The following is a 22,941-nucleotide window of genomic DNA, read 5'->3' on the forward strand; positions in this document are numbered from 1 at the left end:
AAAAAGATTCCTGAGCATTAACTGATATATACATATACACCCACAAACACATACACACACACACACACACACACACACACACACACACACACATATATATATATATATATATATATATATATAAATTTGCAATGATATTCATAAGAAAATTATATTGCATACTATATACATATATACATATATATATATATATATATATATATATATATATATATATATATATATATATATATATAATGTACTACAAATTTCTTGTATCATTTGCATATTTCATTCAAGTGCTGCAATGAAGACACATTTCATTGAGAGAGAGAGAGAGAGAGAGAGAGAGAGAGAGAGAGAGAGAGAGAGAGAGAGAGAGAGAGACCCGGCACTCGAAAACCACATGTTCAAACACTGTCCACAAACAATCCCGTGCTTTACAAGCGACAGAAAATATGAGCTCATTAGCTCCCCGTACTTGTTGGAAGGAGGACCTTCTGAGACCACAAAAAACCCAAAATTTATGACCAGCAAAAAAAAAAAAAAAAAAAAAAAAAAAATCTGTCCCAATCCAGGACCGATGATGCTAGTCAAAAGGGACCAGACTAGCCACTGTGATGAAAATATGAAAGGATAAGATGGGAGTAATTTTTTGAAGACTTTAGGAGAGAGAGAGAGAGAGAGAGAGAGAGAGAGAGAGAGAGAGAGAGAGAGAGAGAGAGAGGGAGAGAGAGAGAGAGAGAGAGAGAGATGAAACGCAAAATGATTTACCATTATCACACAGACCCCTTAGATTAGAAAGGAGTCGCCTGAAACGGTGACTCCCTTAGGAAGATTCCGGGAGTCCCTTAAAAAGGGCGTAGGCAGCTGATTCGCCGACTATTTCTTTTTTTGGTCAGTGTTATGCTTTGGAATTTTCTTCCTACTTCTGTTTTCCGTGCTTGAAGACGCAAGTATACAAACGCCTCAGGACTAAGAGCAGCAACCAATTTATGAGATAGAGAATCATAACTCCAACTCAAAACGACGAGAAAATATAAATTCAACCGGAAAATTACAAAATAAAACCTAGAGTTACAATCTCGAATTTCGAGAAATGAAACATGAATTACATCTCCAAATCTGAAAGGGAATATAAGAACAAAACCTGGAATTACAATAAAATAATAAGAATATAATCCAAATTTTTAATTCTAACGAAAAACAAGGTTCCCTGTCTTTAAATACCGTGTTAGATTTACAGTGAGGACTGGCAGCAGGATGAAATGAATAAATCCTCATGATTTCAGCACAGGCCAAGTCTCCTTCGCTCATGGCTCCTCAGTCCTCAGAATCAGTTGGAGTTAACAAACATTTGAAGAAAATTACCGGAGTATTTCAAGAATATATAAAAAAATCATCATTAAGTATAATATATATATATATTATCATAATATATCTGTACATATATATATATATATATATATATACTGGTATATCTCTTCTGAAAAATATATATTTTATATAACAAACAAATTCCAATAAAAAATAACAAATTTAAAACTAAGTCCAATAAAATAACAACCAACGAGTGAAAACTGAATGGGCTACACCAATTAAAAACCACCCAGAAACACCAATGTCACCCAATGCACGTTATTAAACAACCAATGTAAAAAAAATAAAACTGACAGATAAAAACTAAAAAAAAAAAAAAAAAAAAAAAATTGGTGGTGTAGGTTACCCCGTCACCACAATCTGCACGGCTAAATCTGCCCATGAAAACTGACCTCTGCCCGAGTATTTATAACTAGGGGATGATCGTCATGCCAAATTGCTGTCCTTTTTCTTTACTGTTTCTCTACAACGAGCAAGCAAATTAATTTTTAAAGGCCATAATTTATGTCTATGCAAAATAGAATACTGAGCTTCGTGGCTGTATTGCCATATAAGGTAAACTTGCCCTGTGCAGGTAAGGCCACGAGGTCACGTTAAAGGTTGGGAAAATTTAATTTCTCACCTCACAACAGATTTAAGCCAAACAATTAAATACCGTAATTTATATTAGAAACTTTACTGGTACAGATTCTCATTATAAATAAGAAGCTGGTAATTTGTCAGATTTGAAATTTGGCTCGGATATCCTCGGTTCAGATTTAAACTATCAAGGCACCATGCCACGGGGAAATGAAAACGGAAGAAATTAGAAATTCTTGGTAAAATAAAACTAACAAAAAAATCACCTTATCGTGACTTACCCTGGATTATACGGATAATATTGAAGAGTGATGCCGGACCTTCTTACTTGAAACGGGATTTTTCTTTGCCTCAAAATTTAGACCAGCGCCAAAGTGATCACACACAAAAAATAACTTTCTATTTAGGGACTACTTTTTTTGAATATCAACAAAAACTTTTCCTTCCTAACACATAGTCACAAAAATCGAGTTCAGTATCGTCTGTTTACAGCTAGTTCTGTAAGTACGGGTGTAATTCGCCATCCACATGATATCAACGACGCTGTTGCGCAGTCTTCGAACAGCGGCAGCAATTGCTCATTGCTGTTGCAACTCTACACCAGAGATTCACTCGCCAATCCCCAAACAACAAATCATATTACTCTGAGAATGAATGGCCTTCGGTAAAAAGTCACTATCAGCTGCTGCTTCTTCATCCACTACTACAGGAACTCCACGAGCTTACTGAAGACTCTTAATGAGAAAAACCAATCAACTTTCTTCAGACGACGAAGAAGGGGATATTCGCGAGGCCGAAACGTCTCTGGAATGGAGATAATTTTTGCTTTTGTTTTGTTTTTTTTTCTTTGCAGCAACCTTTCCCGAGGGGTGTCTGAGCGGGTTCTAACCGAGGGGAACGAGAACTTGCTGCCACGTCGGAGACACGCGAGGGCGGAGCCAGACGGAATGGACGGACACACACACATACACGCACTGTCGCCAAGGAAGGTGGGTTGGAGATAAAGGGAAGGGGAAGGAGGGGGGGGGGGATGCTGGGGCTTTGGGGTCAAATCCCATCCAGATCCCATACATTTTCTGTATCACAAAACACCATATGGCCAAGCAATGGATTCACGTTCGAAACATGAATGGTGGCAATGAAATTAAGACATTGGAATCCCAGCGGCCCCCCAACCCCACCTACGCTTACTGTCACTAAGAAAGGGGGTTACTGAAGTGGAGGGGGAGGTTCAGATCCCCTTATGATCTCATAACTTTACATAAAGCATTACGCCATCAAATTGGCAACACGATCAAGCAAAATTAAAGTTGATGAAATGAATGGTACAAAATCTAGAAAAAAGGGACCCAATTTTTCTCCCAACATAGACCAAAAGGTGGGATCGAGTTACCTCAGTAAAATACAGGCGAGAAGCATTATATTAACATTCTTAATTAGGCACGTTATTAAATTGAAAATCTTGAAAAGTAATTTTTTAAAAAAGGAAATTCGATATAAGAGAAAAACCACCAAAGCCTCGAGTTTGAAATGTGGCCAATCCTGCAACTGACTGGCTTCAACAAACATAGCACAGTTTTAATGCTTTACAAGATATGCAATCAGGTATATCGATAAAAAATCTCAAAACAAGAAAAAACTTCGATAAATGCACTGTTGATCAGAAGAAAAAAAAAAAAAAACAATGCAAGGAAGTGGTGGGTTGTCTCTTGGCAGCCCCTGGGTGAAGTCCGGCGCCACGGCTTCTCCCTCCCCCGAGGTATCTAGGGGAGGGGGGGATGAAGGGCAAAATGGGGAAGGGGGTTGAGCTCTTGCACCACGTGGGAATCACCGGCCAGCCCAGTAGGAGAGGGTGCAACGCCGAAAGAATTGATACATGGCGTAGGGGAAGGAGAGAGAGCAAAGGATGGTGGAAAGTGTTGTTTCATAAAAATAAAAATGGAAAGAAACGAATCATATATGTCCAAAACAGTGCAAGAACAGGATAAAGAAAGAACAAACAGTATGTTTCACGAGGTGCACGAGAGAGAGAGAGAGAGAGAGAGAGAGAGAGAGAGAGAGAGAGAGAGAGAGAGAGAATCACAGACAGTAAACTGCATTTACTTCCAAATCACGAAAACACAATATCTACTACCATCTACCTAACCCTAAAAATGCAGTATCTATTACCATCTATCTAACCCTCAACGAACAACAAAGAAAAAGAAGCCGAAACTGGCAATATGCAGTGGGTGCCACGTGATACCCTTTTTAGCTTGGCACCAACGGCATATGGGAAGACTGCTTGTGTAATCATGTTTTGGGTAGGGCTTTCCGAGACTTCTCTCTCAGACGGCACAAACTGCAGGGTCAGGAATCCGGCCATGGGAAAAAAAAAAAAAAAAAAACAAGACGGGGAATGGAGGGCCGAGTTATTTGATACCATATATTGCCTCAAATTCTTCCACTAGGATGTGAGTTCTTTCAAGAACTGAGGCCCATTGTTGATTGTATTCGAATGGGAGATTGTTAGAACATTCGACCAAACATTGCAACTTGCACCTAAGCAAATGAATGAAAAATAAGGAATATTTCTATTTATAATTACTGTTTTGCTACAAATTTTTGTAACTATTGCCACTGGCAAAAAACCAAATAATTAGACAAGTAATAACACTTCAGCTTGCTAACTTATTAAATAAACAAGAAAACAAGGAATTTATCAGATAATTCTATCTATAATTACATTTTACTAAATATGTTTGCAACTACTGCAACTGGCAAGGAATCAAATAATAAGACAAGTAATGACATTTCAGACATCGAACTCATTTAATAAACAAGAAATATCTTTCATTCGTGTGACACGCATCATCAATAATCGTTTATATTTGGCCTTCAATTGATCCATCCAGTGGGCGCTATTTAATGGTTAGTTGGAGTTGATAGCTTTTTCTTCATTCAACTCAGTACTCCTGTTACTGAACAGTTATGTCAAAGCCTTTTCTTATGTTTCTAAAGTTCCACATATTATTCCTTGGGACAGCTTACTGAAGACTGCGTGTCGGGTATTCAGGTCCTTCATTTCCAATACCTTTGTTGCATCTTAGCTCTTTTAATCTTTTAATGCTCTTGCTTGTACTTATGCTTCTAAAGATATTTTTCTTTTTTACATATTCCACTTTCTTAATCCTCATCGCAATGCATCGCTATATAACTTGTTCAGAATCCCAAAAGTTTGTAAACAATCAAATGAATTCAAGAGTAACAACGAAGGAACTCTATAGCACACCTCTCTCTAAAGAGTGAACGATTGAAATCCAAACTGCCGTTTGCAAGTTGCAACTAGGCTAATTAAATGAACATGGTGCACAGACTCTTAACCCCCCTTTCCCACCGGGTAACCCAACCCCTCTTTCGAGCTTATCCGTTACACATGGTGGATTTTCTAGCGATTACATGGGGATTTTGTGGCTGAATTCTCCATCTCCCTCGGACATGTGTGAAGAAACGAAATATCTACCTCGTATGGTAATGGCCATTTAAGTATTTTCAGGTAGTAAATTTAAGCTTCGAGAGAATAATTAAAGAGAGAGAGAGAGAGAGAGAGAGAGAGAGAGAGAGAGAGAGAGAGAGAGAGACTTACAAATGGTTCCATCCCAGTAATTGCAGTGGAGTGAGGATTACCTCGTGGGGACCATCCCGTTTTAACGGAGAAGTGAATGCTCACGTATAGTTTTCTCTTCACTCTCTCTCTCCTCCACCCAAGCAATTGTAGGTAGCTAATTCAGAGCTTAGGTCAACATAGTACAGAGAATCGAAAACGGGTATCTCAGACTGTGAGCTGAGCGAGCTGACCGCTGCGCCACCAGAGAGAGAGAGAGAGAGAGAGAGAGAGAGAGAGAGAGAGAGAGAGAGAGAGAGAGATTAAATTAACATTATACAAACTAGTTTCACCTCTATATTTCAGACGCATCGTCGTCATCTTTCAAAAGCCAGCGCCAAGAGCACATCAGGCACTGACATTTCGATAAGACGATGGCATTTGCAGATAACACGTAAACATGAGACCGGGGATCTTTTCCAATGACAATCTGCCTATTAATAGTATTGATGAACTGATGACATCATGAACATTATTGATGAACTTATGACATCATGTCTTTAATGTAGTGAGAAGGGAGCTACCACGTTTTCAAAGCAGTGATGGCTAACTTTATGCATTAAAAGTGGCAAAAAATTTTATGTTTTTGAATGAAAGACGTAACACGGAATGTCCTAAAAGTGACGACGATTGGGAAGCGTGACTTCATGTCTTGAAACATCAATGGAAAACGTGACACCATGTCCTACATTAGCATTGAACCATTCGACATAGGACTCTACGGCAGCAGTGAAAATCTATTAGAGCATTTCAAGCTCACAATAGTGAGAAACTACAGGCAGGCTCTTTAGGTTCTAGATGCAGCCTTGGGTTGTTTGTAAACAAACGTGCCTATAATGTAATTTTGAAGACGAAGTCGTTTACTGAGTCTGCATCGACTTCCACAATACTGTAAGTCGTCGTACTGGTTGTGTTTTCGCCCAAAGCGAAACTATTCGAATGTATAATAATCTAATATTGTATACAGTCGAGTATTTTGTCGATTTTACCGTAATGATAATACAAATTCTGCAATTTTACCATGAACTATTTTGTAGAAGGGCTCTATTTCTAAATGATCTATAGGTCTGCATATTACTAGTTCCCTTTTCATATCTATATTTTTATATACTGCCTACTCTACAGTTTCAGCTAACTAAACATTTGCCAGCAGTTCCCTTAAGAAAATAAATTACTTTTCATAGCAATTCTTACTAAACATTTGCCAAAGTACCCCTAAGAAAATAAATTACTTTTCATAGCAATGCTTGCTAAACATTTGCCAAAGTACCCCTAAGAAAATAAATTGCTTTTCATAGCAATGCTTGCTAAACATTTGCCAAAGTTCCCCTAAGAAAATAAATGACTTTTCATAGCAATTCTTACTAAACATGTGCCAAAGGTACTTTTCATAGCAATCCTAAACAAAAAGTCAATTGCTTTGCATTTCACTGCAATTTTTCTAAGTACTCTACACTGTTTTTAGATCTCAAAGACTTTTTTTTCTAAATTCATATAACTGAATATTTTCAAGCAAACCCCAAGCTAAGTTTTTCATGTGTGTGCATAAAATCCTACATTTATTGTATTTTGACGTTATTTAAAAGTGACGATAAATTATTATTATTATTATCAAAATAGTTTAACCAGAAGAGACGATAAAAAATGAATCCCCATAACGTCGGAATGGTGTCCCGTAAGTGGACAGTTTATTCGTGATGCAGTGTAATGTAAAATCGCTACCATTTCCTCAAGCAAGCACGCACGCGAGATGCCAAGCACAGATAAATAAGAGTTCAGTTTAAGATGAAACGTTATCTCCCATCATGCAAACGCACAGAGAGAGAGAGAGAGAGAGAGAGAGAGAGAGAGAGAGAGAGAGAGAGAGAGAGAGAGAGAGAGAGAGAGAGAGAGAGAGAGAGAGAGAGAGAGATAGTAAAATTAAATGCTTCAAAAAGCATGGAAACAGGAAAACGCTGAGAGAGAGAGAGAGAGAGAGAGAGAGAGAGAGAGAGAGAGAGAGAGAGATAACGGTGTCTGTCTAATGTCAGGAGGAACATCAAATGATACCGAGTTACATACTGATAAGGCTCGCACAAATTACATGTCATGCCCGTCAGCCATGAATGTTACCGACTCTGTGACGGAGAAATAAATATCTGAGGAACAACAATGGAGAACAGACTTGAATGACGACAAAACGAACAACAATGGAGAACAAATTTGAAGGAGAACGAAAAAGAGAGGCAAGACGGACAACAAAGAAAACTGCACAAACCGGTTTCTGTTGTGTTCGAAGATGGGCGTGAAAAGGCCGTAGACTTTATCTCGTGGAGACTTGCCTTCCAAAGCAGTACTATACTTCTTTGTGTTATACTGTTATTCAAATCTCAAATCAGACAACTGAGGAGCAATTGGTGCAATTACTAACACATAATGAACGAAGCTAATGAATATAGAGAAAAATATTTCAAAATACACAACAAAAATTATAACAAAAACAAAAAAAATTAAAAATAATGATCGATAATCCGAATGAAAACATGAGACAAAACTGTAAATAAATGTCAGGTAATAGGTATACCTCTAACAGCATACACACACACACACACACACACACACAACATATCAAAGAGTCTGGGAAGAGATGAATAATGGAAAAAAAAGTTCGATTACCTACAGGATGTTGGCATATTACTAAAGGTAACACGAATGAATATATGCTCCTCATTGCAGACAGGAAACAGTTACCACTGTGGCAGGGGGTAAGGGAAGGTACAAATGAGGGTATGAAGAAATATGAAAAAAGACAGGCTGAAATGCAGTGAAACCTCGTGTGGAAAAAATACAACGGTTCTTATTTAAGCTACCAGATAATTCTAATATAATAAAATGCAGTTATCTATCAGCGTAAAATTATCATAATTAACATAATGAAAACGATAAGTTGTGTATCAAGAAACTTATCAACAGACAAAGAGTAACATACATGCTATTAGTCCATGACACAAAATAACCTGAAATGAAGTCTAAAATAAGGTATCTATCCATCTACCCAGAAATGCACTTAATACGGCAAAATCAAGTAAAACGTACAAACAGATAAGTAGATATACTTTTTCGCTGCCAACTGGAACGACAAATGTCTCGCTGACCGTTTTAAGTGAGCCGTGAGGGCGCCACCAGGCGTGCGTTCGTAGGACGCTACCGGGCGTTCGTACAAGTGTCAAAAGGGCTTTGCTTTGGAACGGAATGGCCGTGAACTTGCAAGAAAATTTAATCGTGGGAAACGCATACACACTGATTACCTAAGTGTGGCTATTATGAGCCCAGGAGCGCTCATTCTTTCTCAAAATGTATTCTTAAGTGGGCTTAAAAGGTACGAGAGAGAGAGAGAGAGAGAGAGAGAGAGAGAGAGAGAGAGAGAGAGAGAGAGAGAGAGAGAGAGAGAGAAAATGTATTCTTACTTATAACGTCAGCATTTTCGAATGAAAAGATATTATTACATCGTTGTTCAAGTATATTTATTAACAAACGAAGTGATTATTTCCCCTTAGAAGCACAATAAAATCAACATTATTTTCAAACCAGGAAAATACGTCACTATAAATGAGACCAACAAGAAAATTTTTTAATAATAATTCATAAGTTAATCATAAGCACACCCATGTTATGAATGCTATGGAATATTCTTTAAAAAAAAAGTACATAGTTTAAAGGGTACAGTTTCAGCATTCCTGTAAGCAATTACACTTAGGGAAATACTATATCCAATTCAATTAGCCTAAACATGAATGGAACTCGTTTCAAACGACAATGAGGATGAAAAATACTTGATATATACATTGCTCCATGTTAAAGTTACTATAATATAAAATTACAATCAAATGCCAGCATTATAAGACACCTAAAATATAAAAATATCACAAAATATAATACAAAAATTGAGCAAAACGGCAATAATTCAAGGGAAATCATACACAAACGACCTCAACATCATACTGTAAAATGAGTCTTGTTATACAAGCTAAAAATAAGGCAGAAATGTTAAGCCTAAAATACCAATTCATTGTTAGCAGACTTTTAGGGCCAATAACCCCACTTCGACATAACAATGGTCCGAAAAGAAGGGAGACCAAAAGGAGCAGGGCCAATTTTCCTGCGTCCCACTGGGATCCTTTTCATGTCCACCGATATGGCCAATATTTTCGTCGTCAAAAGGGGGATAGTATAATAGGGTAGACATAAGTTCATTCAAATATTAAGGCTGTAAAGACCTCTGCATCAATCATAAAAGATATGAAATGCCAATATATATAGTTTGATACTTGGCGTCCAAAGCCCGTAGATTTCTTGACGTTCCAGCAGTCTACTATAAGATCACTTGAAAAAAAATATACAATAATGGTATGCATTACTCTTAAAAACTATACACATATTAAATCTTATGTCTTGCAATTCATCAACGCCATGCAATTCTCAAGCAATTATATATAGAAATTTCTAACTTTACAACAACTTCGAAAAAAGCAAAACGAAATGAAAGCAGTTTTCACTAATGAACAGACGTAAGCAACGGAGGGTGAAATGTGAACTCCACAGACATTATCTAAGCATTCTCTTCATAAACTGCGAATGATCACTAAACCTAAAGAATAATACCACTCAGTGGAAAACAACAGGAAATGCCGAAGAGCAGCTTAACCTTCAAGACGCCCATTGGAGATTTGGTCATTCGCATATGCTTGAGAATGAATATCCCTACCAACAGAGTATTTAAAGATAGAATTTCCTTGACACACTTACTTAGGCTAATATCTAAGCAAGATTACTAAAAACTACAGTAGGATGGTATATGTATTCTGAAACGATTAAAACTGTTATACAACAAACACTAAAAAAAAGTACCTCTACAATAACCAAAACAAAACTATAATAAGATAAAGCCATAAGCGCCAAGATAAAAATGACTGCACATCACGCTTACTGTGCTGTCATTAGCAGCGCGTGAAAACTCTACGGGATTCACACGCCTCCAAAGGACTCTTGACAATTTGCTATAAATAACTATTCAAACGGATATGTCCCACCTTGTTAACGAATTAATACAAATGATTCCACCAAACTTGGACCACACCAACAAACAGTGATGAGATAAAATATGAAAGGAACAGAAAGTTCGGAAGATAACAAACATACAAAGATAAGAAAATAACCCTAATGCCTGAGTCTGGACCGATTTAGGCCTACATCCTCGAGGTTTATATTTTTTTTTTTCCACGAATCTTATGCTGCAAGGAATAAGGTCACCAATGAGTAATTATGCAGGGTCATGAAAACTCAGAGGCGGTTAATTCCAGTACCTTTTGGTTGGTCTGACTTGTCAAATATTCATTTCTGGTGATTGGTTTTTATTTACCAGGAGCAACTGGGCATGAAAATTGTGAGCATATATACTGAGAAGCAGAAACAAGCAGTTTTGCAGTTTCTATAACGTTGCAGGGTCAACATCGCCGTTCTCTCTCTCTCTCTCTATTTCCTTAAAAGAAATCTGGATGTAATCTTTCATAGCATTCTCATATCATTGTTTACCAGGAAGGGTGTCTAGCTTGGGGAATGGCGAGTCCCTATATAAAGGTAGCGGCAGAAGGAGGAAAGGAGGGAGAGAGCGAGAGCGAGAGGGATGGAGGGAGGGAGTGACTCAAGCTGATGACGAGGAGGAGGACCTTGACTTCGAGCCAAGAGAATAGAAGGTGGGGGAAAGGGTGGCTTTTTTGTTTGCAAGGTCTCTTCCTGGCCTGCAATTTGCTTTGATGTATTTATCGAGCCTAGAGCTTTGATATTTACAGTTTACTAAATGTGCGCAGCTTAGTCTGATGCTGTTTTCATGGGGATTTTTTTTGAATTCGATCTCATTACCTTAGACAAAGAAAAACATGAATTCGTTACTTCTTATATATAAATTTTACTGGAGTCTTAGGCCAGTCAATTTCATAGTCATAGCAATTTCCTTCAGAGTATAATTAGCATCAATCTTAGGCCTATGAAAAAACTACACTAGCAGTTTCCTTGATGCACCAACACTTCCAGGTATTATAATAGTACCATAAATGTTTAATGTATTACCTGAGTTACAATGATGCTGCTTCTTAATGATGTCACTTCTGTAATAAGAACAAAGTAGATAAACCTCAGCAAAAGCTCCCTGCTTTCATTATCAAGGCCGTAAGGGTTACACTGTCCTTAAAACATCCGGGCAGATATACTGTGTGACTGACCTACTGATACTGTTTCATAAACAAAACCCAAATATTTGCGACCACATAACTGAACACAAGTATATGGTAACTGTTATAAATAAAAGCATTTGGTTTGTTCGGTGCACTGACAATAAACAATCATTCAGGGCCCTAGACTTTAAATTCAGTTTTTGGTTATATAACGAACGCAAACAATTAGCATCCTCACTTACTGTAAGTACTCGGCGTCAGTGCCCTGGTGGTTGTAACGCCAGATAACCCACAATCAATCAATCATTTAAGCACTCTCCCTCTCTATATATATATATATATATATACACATACATACTGTATATAATGTATGCATATGTATACTGGATTTATCTTCTGGTAATGGACAACGATTCGTCCCATAGAGAAAAAAAACTATTTCCATTTAAAAGTATTAAAAATTGTGCGTGAGATCTATTAATATCAACCGTAAAATAGACTGAATTTGAAAACGTCTCAATACAGGGTACTTCAGTTAACAAAAGCTTCAATTGTACTTGCACCAGACTGACAAAATCTGACAAAAGTCATAAAAACAAAACATTGGCATAAGATTACCGATCTCCCTGGTGATGGAGAGAGGACGACTAATCTGTTAAGATTGTTATCTCTAATTAGCCCTAATACCTTATGTGGAGTACTTCAATCACAGCAACAACTTGCTCTAAAATCAGGTTCCATTCTACTGTGATATAATAGGATTTAAACGCCACGTCAAATGAGGAAAAAAGGAATTTCACAATTTACTTGCTGCAATCGTTTACTTTCGGGGGAAAATTGGTAATCACACGTACTCACCTGTTCAACTTTGACTACTAAGCATGTACACAATTGCAAAATTAGACTTATGCTAGTAACCCGATTTGTTGCAGCAGGCCGAAAAAAGTCATGCTTAAAGACATCAAATTTCTTTTAAGAATGGATCCGAGAACAGATATTCTTCCTACAACCAATGTTATAATATCCAACGGGATAAGAATTATTGGAACACCAGATATAAATAATGAGACAAGTCTGAAACAATAGGCATGGAGGCTACTGAACCATAACTATTTTAGGCCTAAGAATATTAAGCTTAACCCTAATAAGTCGTAAAACTAATACGGGATCTAGATGCTCGAACTAACCTAGGCCTAACAATCAAGTGAAGCTACATAAACACTAGTAGCCAGACAATCTTATTCTAATTTAGATACCAAATACAATATACCTTTAAACACAAACAAACTGGCTGGTCTACAACTATGCAATGGTTTTGCTAAAAAAAAAGCAGTTAAAATAAACTTGGCTATAAATTACGAAGTCTATCATTGTAGCCTAAGTACATTGATGACGTTTACTCTTAAAGAATCAGTTTATTTCTACAATTAATCAATGATCGGATCAACTTCAATAAAGAAAAAACAGAGGAAAAACGAAATTACAATCACCACTGGCTAAGTTTCAAACTGGACCATCACTATCACCGCGGGTTAGCCATGCGTATCGAACACACCTGTTCACCGGAAAGAACTTTTATAACATCTGTTAAAATAACAACGGCTCTGGGGATGTATTTATATTAATGAAACAATTTATTATCATCACTCACCTTCATTGGGCAAAGTAGGAGTTTTACTCCTGGTGAGGAAGTCTTTAACCATCTTGGTAGTTATTGTGAAAGGCGAGACTTCTGTGAACTACAGGTAAGAACCAAGTTTATGCCTCAGGACACATGATTGGAATGACTAGAAGTATATATATACACATTTATCACAGACGAAATAACACACGCAAGAACAGCTGAGGAGGCTCACAATTCTTACGGGTTTATAGCAAGGCACACCACCCTCTCTTCGAAATTTCCTTCGTTCTTCAAGAGAATTTAGCTACAAGCACGACTTTGTTTATAACTATATTTGTCACATCACTCGCAGAGTATATTGCCAACACTGTGATCCATTGTGAACAGGAATTCAGACGCCAGAAACACTAACTCCTTGAAAAGAAACAATCGTCTATAGAGGTCCATCTTACAAACGGTACATCGACACCTTCCTCTGACGGTGGCTCCTACTCGACTACACTTTCTGTTCATTCAGTGATCGAGCCTCTCCCCCCTACACCCCAATCACCAAGGCCCGAACCTCTGACGTCAATAGGCTCCGCCTATCTTTGGGGGCCACTCATCGAGCGTTTCTTCGCACATGTAAACAATCATAATCATAAGGGGGTTTGTGTGCACAAGGGGAAAGATTCAATGATGAGGATCGTTTAGCTAACTATTCAAAACGTCGATGTTCATAGCAGAATCAGTTCGTACTTGAAGCATTTTCTTTTAATCAGTGTTTGTTGGTGAAGAAAGCAAAAAATGGGCCACTGTAATGAATTATTTTATACGGAAAGAGAATGTCCAACGGGCCACTGCCAATAAACCAGCGCCCGCTCTCCGCATTAATGATGAATCACTACAGCTAAATATTATTATAGATAAGCATACCCGTCAGGGCAAAGTAAACTTTTGACACTTGTCCACTCCTTCGGCCGGTCCACAATCTGCGCGTGGGTCTGCTCCTATCATAATGTTAGCGAATTGCTCCAATCCACAGCACAAAAGTTCTTCAATAAAGGTTAAATGAAGCTTACTTGACCAGTATCCCTTCAGACTCACAAACACCGTCTCAAGGGCACGATCCCACCCTTACAGACTTCCTACGTCCTACCGTCATCATGATTAACACCTATCACTGCCAGTACCCACCCTCAATTGCACCATCCCAATGCACCACTTATCACACCATTATCGGGGATAAATGGCAACTTTGGCCACGATAAGAGACAATTATAGTTCCATTCCGCAGTCGCTAGGAGCAGCCCTGTTCCAACAGACAAAAGACGCACCAGCTGATGACCCTGAAGCAGGTGAAGCGGGGAATGTTTCCGTTAGTTTGGGCCGCTAAATAGCTCGCTGTGGGAAACGGGCGACAATAATTTGATGGTAACCAACCGTTTGTTGACTTTTTTCTTTATTTCTGAAGAGCGTACAATACTTCTGCAAAACTGACGAGCACCATGGAAGGAAATTTAATTTTCCTGCTTCTCCGCAAGTTACGTATCACAATAAAAATATATTTTTCCGTTTCACCTCTGATGTCAGCCGTTAACATTTAGAACGTACATGTTGAAATACAAAGTGAGTGGGACAATTAACTCCATTGTATCGTCTAAAAAACGACAAGTAGGAAGAGTAATTTCGGTAGTTAAAAGTAACATAATAAAACTAAAAGTAAAATATTTATTAGAATGAGTAAACAATGATGAATGGCTGATGCCTAAGTTATAATTTACCTTGGAGAGGAACCGTTTAAAAGCACCACAAATAAGTATTACATAAAATATAAGAAACAAATAAAAATGCAAAAAATAAATTTTACATCAAGAATTAAGTCAAACAAACTGACAAGATTCTAGAACATAAGCAATCAAGCTTATTGCCACCCGCCTCTCTCTCTCTCTCTCTCTCTCTGAATACGCATAATGTCACCGGGAAAAGAACCTGGAACCTGTTCTTGCAAAATAACCAGGAGCTATCGGCCATCATATACAGAAGACTTATCAGTTCTTATCACTGTTTTTATCGATGCTATCTGTAACAACGACCCTCTTGTTGGCACTGCAACAACGCCAGCATATACTCAGTGGCACCAACGCCTCGTCACTGCATTGCAAAATCTTGCAATGAGTCTTGCCATTCATTATTTCTATGATGTGATACACTAAGTGAAGCGATTAAAAATAACTACTGGGAGACTTCACACAGTGAATGTAAGAGCGCACGGACGTCTGCGTGCAAATGTATCTCTAAGTTATCTGTGATGAAATACGTAAATAAGATGCTTTTCAAGATAGTAAGCATTCTATTTTTTCTCTAAGTTATCTGTGATGAAATACGTAAATAAGATACTTTTCAAGATAGTAAGCATTCTATTTTTACTTGGTATAATAATAATAATAATAATAATAATAATAATAATAATAATAATAATAATAATAATACGGGAGGAGACCTTATCTAATAATAATAATAATAATAATAATAATAATAATAATAATAATAATAATAATAATAATAATAATAATAATAATAATAATAATAATAATAATAATAATAATAATAATAATAATAATAATAATAATATCTGAAGCTCTATATAACGTTCCCCTAAGCTTAGCATATGGACGTTGACTTGATCATATAACAACAATTGCAGTAAACAAGTTTACAATGAATGACAAAAGTTGCAGAAGATTTTATAGAGATGACTCACTCATTAACGAATTTCCTGCCTCCCCCCCCCCCACCAAGACAACAACCGGCTATCTTCCCAACGGGTATAATACTCCTATCGCAGGAATTACCTTGCAGTCATTAATGCCCACGTACCCAACGAGCAACGCCCACAGGCCCGTAACGAATTCGGAACAGAATCGTTACCGGGCGGGGTTCAAGGTCAGCGTCGAGTCGACGCGAAACGGCCAAACGGATGATTCATCGCACGAATGTCGAAGACCCGATGAAGCTGCGCGTAATCGATGGTCCCCTATAACTCTGGGTTTTATGTCCTTATCATTATGTACTCGTGTCTGGCTAATTATTCGCTCAACAAATTGATGTGACTTAATGCGCGCTCTCTCTCTCTTTCTCTCTCTCTCTCTCTCTCTCTCTCTCTTATTCCATCCTGTGGAGCAGCTCATAATCTTCCTCATTCTCTCTCTCTCTCTCTCTCTCTCATCCGTCCGTTATGTGCTTTCCTTCATATATCTGCATTGGCCAACTTTCTCTCTCTCTCTCTCTCTCTCTCTCTCTTGTTTACTCTCTCTCTCTGGAAACTCTCTCTCTCTCTCTCTCTCTCCGTCCATTGTTTGTTTCCTTTCATATATCTGCATTGGAAAGCTTCTCTCTCTCTCTCTCTCAACCTTCCATTATTTACTTCCTTTCATATGTTTGCATTGGAAAGCTTCTCTCTCTCTCTCTCTCTCTCTCAACAGTCCGTCGTTTACTTCCTTTCACATATCTGCAATCGACAGCATCTCTCTCTCTCTCTCTCTCTCTCTCTCTCTCTCTCTGTAACGGATTACCTCGACAGGCAGGTTTCTTAATCATTCCCTTTTTCAATTAGGTAATCCTTTAAAAGACTCTTACTCTCTCTCTCTAGACTCCTAATAAGGATATTTCCTCTCCTCTCCCCTTCACTTCCCCTCTTTCTCAACACACAGCATCCCTGTACAACCTGGGGAAGGATTAGGGGATGCTGGGGGGGGGGGAGGGGAGGCACTAGGAACAATGCTTAGTCACCCGACCCCATAATTCCGCGTCACTCTTTTTCTAAAATTAGAAAATAATCTCCTCTGCCGTGAGGAACTTTCAAAGTTCGAAGTGCAAAAATTTTGGGTTTTAACTGTAGTCTTGATAAATGATACGTTTAGGATAAAAGTTGAATTAATTTATTTTCTTGAAAAATTTGACATAATTTCTACGTCTTAATAAATGAAACGTTTAGATGAAAAGTTGAATTAATTTTTTTTTTTGAAAAATTGACATAATCTCTACGTCTTGATAAATGAAACGTTTAGGTGACAAGTTGAATTAATTTATTTGCTTGAAAATTACCATAATTTTTACGTCTTGAAGTATGAAACGTTTAGATGAAAAGTCGAAATGATTTTAAGACGAAAATTGACATAATTTCTACATTAAAATCTTGGCAAAACCATGATTCTCAAAGAAATCTGAATAAAAGTCCAAATAAATGTTTTACGAAAATCATTAAACAGCAAGTTAAAAATGCGCCGTAGTTTCTTCGGCGCAATCGAGTTTTCTGTACAGCGTATAATCAAGGCCACTGGAAATAGATCTATCTCTCGGTGATCTCGGTATAATGCTGTCTGAGCCGCTGCCCATGAATCTTTAACCACAGACAGGTGGTGGCCTGCCCTAAATCGTTGCCAGACGCACGATTATGGCTAAATTTAACCTTAAATGAAATAAAAACTACCGAGGCTAGAGGGCTGCAAGTTTGTATGTTTGATGATTGGATGGTGGATGATCAACATATCAATTAGCGGCCCTCTAGCCTCAGTAGTTTTTAAGATCTGAGGGCGGACAGAAAAAGTGCTGACAGCAAAAAGTGCGGATGGACAGACAAAGCCGGCACAATAGTGTTCTTTTCAGAAAACAAAAATTAACCGCTAGGATATTTTAAGAGTAGAAATTATTCCACAAAAGGATGAACTTAATCATCATCATTATAGAAGATGTAAACTTTAAACTTCTTTGTTGGTAATGAAACAAATACTAAAAAAAGGTATATAAGAAATTCACTGTCGTCTAAATAATAGTTGAATAAATTTCCATTTTACCTTAATTTCGTTCATATACTTTTAAGCAAAATGGTAAAAATTCTCAGCACAGTTGAAGCTTGCTTGGCAAATGGAATGTTTTAGCACCTCGTTGCCATATGAAAGAGTACACATTAATAATAATAATAATAATAATAATAATAATAATAATAATAATAATAATAATAATAATGGAGAAAGAAATCCACAGTTATGTATGGGTACAAATAAATTTGAAAATAAATCTGTATGGAAAGCTTTCGGGAATCTTTTCGATTCCCCTTTTCGGATTCCCGAAAGCTCTCAGTAGAGACCTATTTTTAAATATATTTGTACCCATACGTAACTGCGGATTTGTTTCTTCATTTCAAGACTCATATTACTAAGAGTATTTTTAATAATAATAATAATAATAATAATAATAATAATAATAATAATAATAATAATAATAATAATAATGATAATAATATTTTATACTGAGTTTTCTCAATTCTTCTAATAATTCGCTTTTCCTGCACATCAATATTAGGCAATGATTGTCCAAATGAGAAAACTCAGTATAAAATTAATTCGCAAAATGGAGCCATTTTATTCAACAAAACTTGCCTCAAAGAGGGTCTTCTTTCTTCGAACAATGATAATAATGAAAATAATAAAAAAAAAAAATAATAAATATATAATAATAATAATAATAATAATAATAATAATAATAATAATAATAATAATAACCTGGTGCCATTAGAAAAAATACTGAACGGCACTTTATGAAGCAGAGAACTTTACAAGGCAATAAATCGTCACAAATAATTGAGCATAAATGATTAAGCAATGACTCACCGGCAATATTTCTCCCCACTGAGGAAAAACACAAATCAACAATGAAATACGAAAATGACGAAATCACTGAGGCAGCTGATGAATGAGAGAGAGAGAGAGAGAGAAAGCCGAAAGAATAACTGAATGAATGTCACGACTTAATGACACATAAATGAAGATGAAACAGATAAACAACCACACAAAACTATGAAGACAGAGGAATGAACGAATGAACGAGAAGAATGGTAAATGCATGAATGATTGAGATGAATAACTGATATACGGATGAATGATGAAGTAACACATACATGAATGAATGAATGAAGAGAAAAATAAAAACGTAAATGAATGACGAGGCTAACAAACAGATGACCGAATGGGAAAAATAACAAATGCATTAAGAGAAGATGAATAAATGCGATATGGTTGATGGAATAAACAAACCTCGAGCGAGAAAGGAACGGAGAAAATGTAATAAAAAGCGCTAAAAATATAATAAAAAGCGGTAAAAGATTTAATAAAAAGCGGTAAAAAGTGTAACAAAAAACGGTAGAAGATGCAATAAAGAAAATGTAGAAAATATAATAAAATAGAGGTAGAAAATATAATCAAAAGCGACAAAAAATATATTAAAAAGCGGTATAAAATACAATAAAAAGCGGTAGAAAATATAATAAAAGGCGGTAGAAAATGCAATGAAAAAGCGATTGAAAATATAATGAAAAGAGGTAGAAAATATAATAAAAAAAAAAACAGTAGAATATACAATAAAAAAAACAGTAGAAAATCTAATAAAAAAACGTAAAGACAAGAAAAAACTTCAAAAACATAATAAAAACCCGTAGAAAATATAATAAAAATACAAGCCCCCCCAACAAAACTATTTAATTCCCAACAGATAACGAACATCCGCAGCGAAGGCCAAAAGAGACATTGCGATGCGAAAGCTTTATGGATCTGCCGTTTGCAAGTCAGCTGCAATGGCCAATGCCGTGCATGCTCCCCATGCGCCCCTAAAGAAAGGGAAGAAGAAGAGAGAAGAATAAAAGAGAAATTTATTCCTCGCCACGCGTTCGTCCCATTGTTCTTAAAGAGGATCTGTCTGTCTGTTTCTCTCTTTTTTTTTTCTATAAAAAGACTGGCGTGACGGGGAACCTGATGAACCATGGAGGAGGAGGAGGAGGAGGAGGAGGAGGAGGAGGAGGAGGAGGAGGAGGAGGAGGGTTGGGGATTGAAGCTTGATTTATCCGGAAAAGGCAGACGGGGAGGGCAACCTTTTCTTTAGCTCAGACTTGTGGAGGGGGGAGGGGGTGACAAGCAAAACCATGATTTGATTGCTTATTCCTTTTGTTTTTTTTTACATTCATTTTTACAAAAGAAGGCCGACGGGATGTGCAACCCAAAAATCCGAAAAAAAAAAAAAAACGAGGGATAATGACTGGGTCTTAATCACGAACTACGGTATCCACACGCCTTCTAAAAGAGAAAAGGTTATAGAAATGATCTATGAAATAGCATTTTGATTTAAACGTCATTTCTGAAGCTACCATGAGATAACGCCGGAAGGACGCTGCTTCCTTACCCGAAGGGGACAGGAAAGCCTTGCCCCTTAAAAGAGAACAGACTATACAAAATATTTTGTTGATGATATTCCACAGTGAACTGGATATACAGTTACTTAAAAAAAACATCCTCGTCGTCTTGTAAAAGGGATAAACAACACCTTGACGCCTCTTTGTTGTCTTACGATCGAGATAAACAAAATTAACCGGCATCATTCTGGAGATGATCTTAAGTCGCTGTTGTTGCTATTATCCGAGTTAAATAATTCTGCCATGTGTCTTGCAATAATTACAGATGAGATTTGTTGTTGTGGCCGTTCGTATCTACTAACAAGCACGCCAGAACAAGAAAGCTTCGTCCTATAATATTTTTTTCGGTTGCTGTATTTTTTATCGTATTTTTTATCAAGTCTTTACGGTGCAAATTCCAATGGGAGGGCCAATCTCATGTCCTTTTTCTAGTCCAGGCGCGGAGCAAACGAGCGGAGAGGGGGGTGGCGGTGGGTGGGGGTGGTTGGGGGGGGGGGTAACAACGAAATGAGAGATAGACTCTCTTTCATAAAGTTGCTGAGAAGCAAGCGAACGCTATGATGTCCTTTTGATTGTTATATTTTTTATTTTGTAAAAACGTCAACATTCTATCTAGAGATGTCTCGGATGAGGGGGAGAGGGAGAGGGAGAGAAAAAGGAGGAGGAAGAGGAGAAAAAGAAAACTGCATTTCACTGATGAAACATCGGAGAAATGCCCTCAGCCATGCTAAGAAATCATCATTATCTGTAATGTCTTGAAGAAACACACATCGACGACTTTGTCTACAAAGCCTTAATGACATTCTTCTTCTTTTAACGCGGTTTTTTCCATTTATATGGGTTAAACGCGATGCCTTCTTTTTGAAGGACTTTGATTTGGCTTTGGGGTAGACTCTGTAGTCTCGATCGGCTGCCCTGCCTGTCATCGCTTAGACCCCGGTAGCGTGTACATTGTATCAGTCACCAGCGCCCTTTCTCCCAGCAGCGAGGAGACGTTGCGCGGTTAGGTCGACAGTCGAGACGTGTGAGGTGTCTGTTATGTTTTTAGAAGATGTTGTAATCTTAGATATCTAATATTTAACTGGAAATAATCTGAATTCCATTCTGTGAAAAGCAGCCGAGAAATCACAAAACCCTACATTCTCCAGGATTAACTTCCTGATAACAAAGTAATTAGGAGGGAACTGGCTAAATGTTAAGGGGTAATAGTATTCAAGTTATTCCCTGAGTATAATACCGCTTGAATAAAATATGTATCTTACTTTCTAGAATTAAAAGAGAAATCATTCCAAAGCCATGACACTTCCTCAATTATGCAGATGCTTTACATACCCTTAAGATAGTGACACCGATAATTCTGTCTAGAAAGTCGTTCAGGCACGGGAAATATCTTGCACATTTTGAAGAACACCGAACCCGCGACATTTACGGCCGAAATAGACAGATTCCAAATGATGATTTTGTCTAAGGTCTTGTGAAGAAGAAGAAGAAGAAGAAGAAGAAGAAGAAGAAGAAGAAGAAGTCAAAAGGTAAAGAATACTAGAAGAAGTAAAGCATTCATGACACGTCTACAAATCCGTTACAATTCGTCCCCAAATCCACCCCCACCCTTTCTCCAAACCCCATCACCCCAAGGCCCCCACCAATCCGCCAAATATCTAGGTTTCAGAAGGAGAGAGAGAGAGAGAGAGAGAGAGAGAGAGAGAGAGAGAGAGAGGGAGGGCGCACAATGGCATCTGCGCTGCCTACAAGACGTTAATAACGACACAAGAAAAGGGCTTTGCGGCGTGATAGGACTCTCAGAGTTGGTCGGGGTCCTACAAATATGGATATAATGCCCTGGGCTCCTCCGGTGGACGCCTGACAGGATGTCTCCGAGTCGCTTTCCATGAATATGAAGAAGTTGGGCTCATTCTTCACGTGCTTGTAACGCGTTGCGCAAAGGGGGACGGGGGGCAGGCGTTCGCACTCTCCATTGTTACCAATTTCGTTTAATAATAATAATAATAAAATAATAATTAATAATTTAATAAACAACAACAACAACAACAACAACAATAACAATAATAATAATAATAATAATAATAGTGATATTAATAATAATAATTACAACAACAACAACAATAATAAATAATAACAATAATAATAATAATACCTACAAAAACAACAACAACAACAACAACAATAACAATAATAATAATAATACTAATAATAATAATAGTGATAATATTAATAATAATAATTACTTTACCACGATTATGAAATAGATTAAAACTCCACAGTAACAATAAAGGAAACACCAATA

General features: G+C 37.3%; 1 protein-coding gene across 33 annotated transcripts in view; it reads right to left on the minus strand.

Moving 5' to 3' along the window:
* rols (rolling pebbles) overlaps positions 1 to 22,941 on the minus strand; it is a 605,989-nt gene that overhangs the window by 86,095 nt on the left and 496,953 nt on the right. For 6 of the 33 annotated variants that reach the window (XM_067097901.1, XM_067097892.1, XM_067097886.1 and 3 more), the window contains exon 1: positions 2,220 to 2,824. The exons of 12 other annotated variants lie outside the window; for them this stretch is intronic. Coding sequence is in view for 11 of the 21 variants with exons in the window: in XM_067097868.1 (XP_066953969.1) it covers positions 13,442 to 13,493 (52 nt within the window). In the remaining 10 variants the exon portion in view is untranslated. Of the gene's footprint in view, positions 1 to 2,219; positions 2,923 to 13,441; positions 14,609 to 22,941 lie in introns of those variants that run through there. 15 more of the 33 variants (XM_067097902.1, XM_067097896.1, XM_067097888.1 and 12 more) reach the window with 9 other exon arrangements.

The sequence above is a fragment of the Macrobrachium rosenbergii genome, chromosome 54 (genome assembly GCF_040412425.1).
Source record: "Macrobrachium rosenbergii isolate ZJJX-2024 chromosome 54, ASM4041242v1, whole genome shotgun sequence".
In the NCBI taxonomy this organism is placed as follows: domain Eukaryota; kingdom Metazoa; phylum Arthropoda; class Malacostraca; order Decapoda; family Palaemonidae; genus Macrobrachium; species Macrobrachium rosenbergii.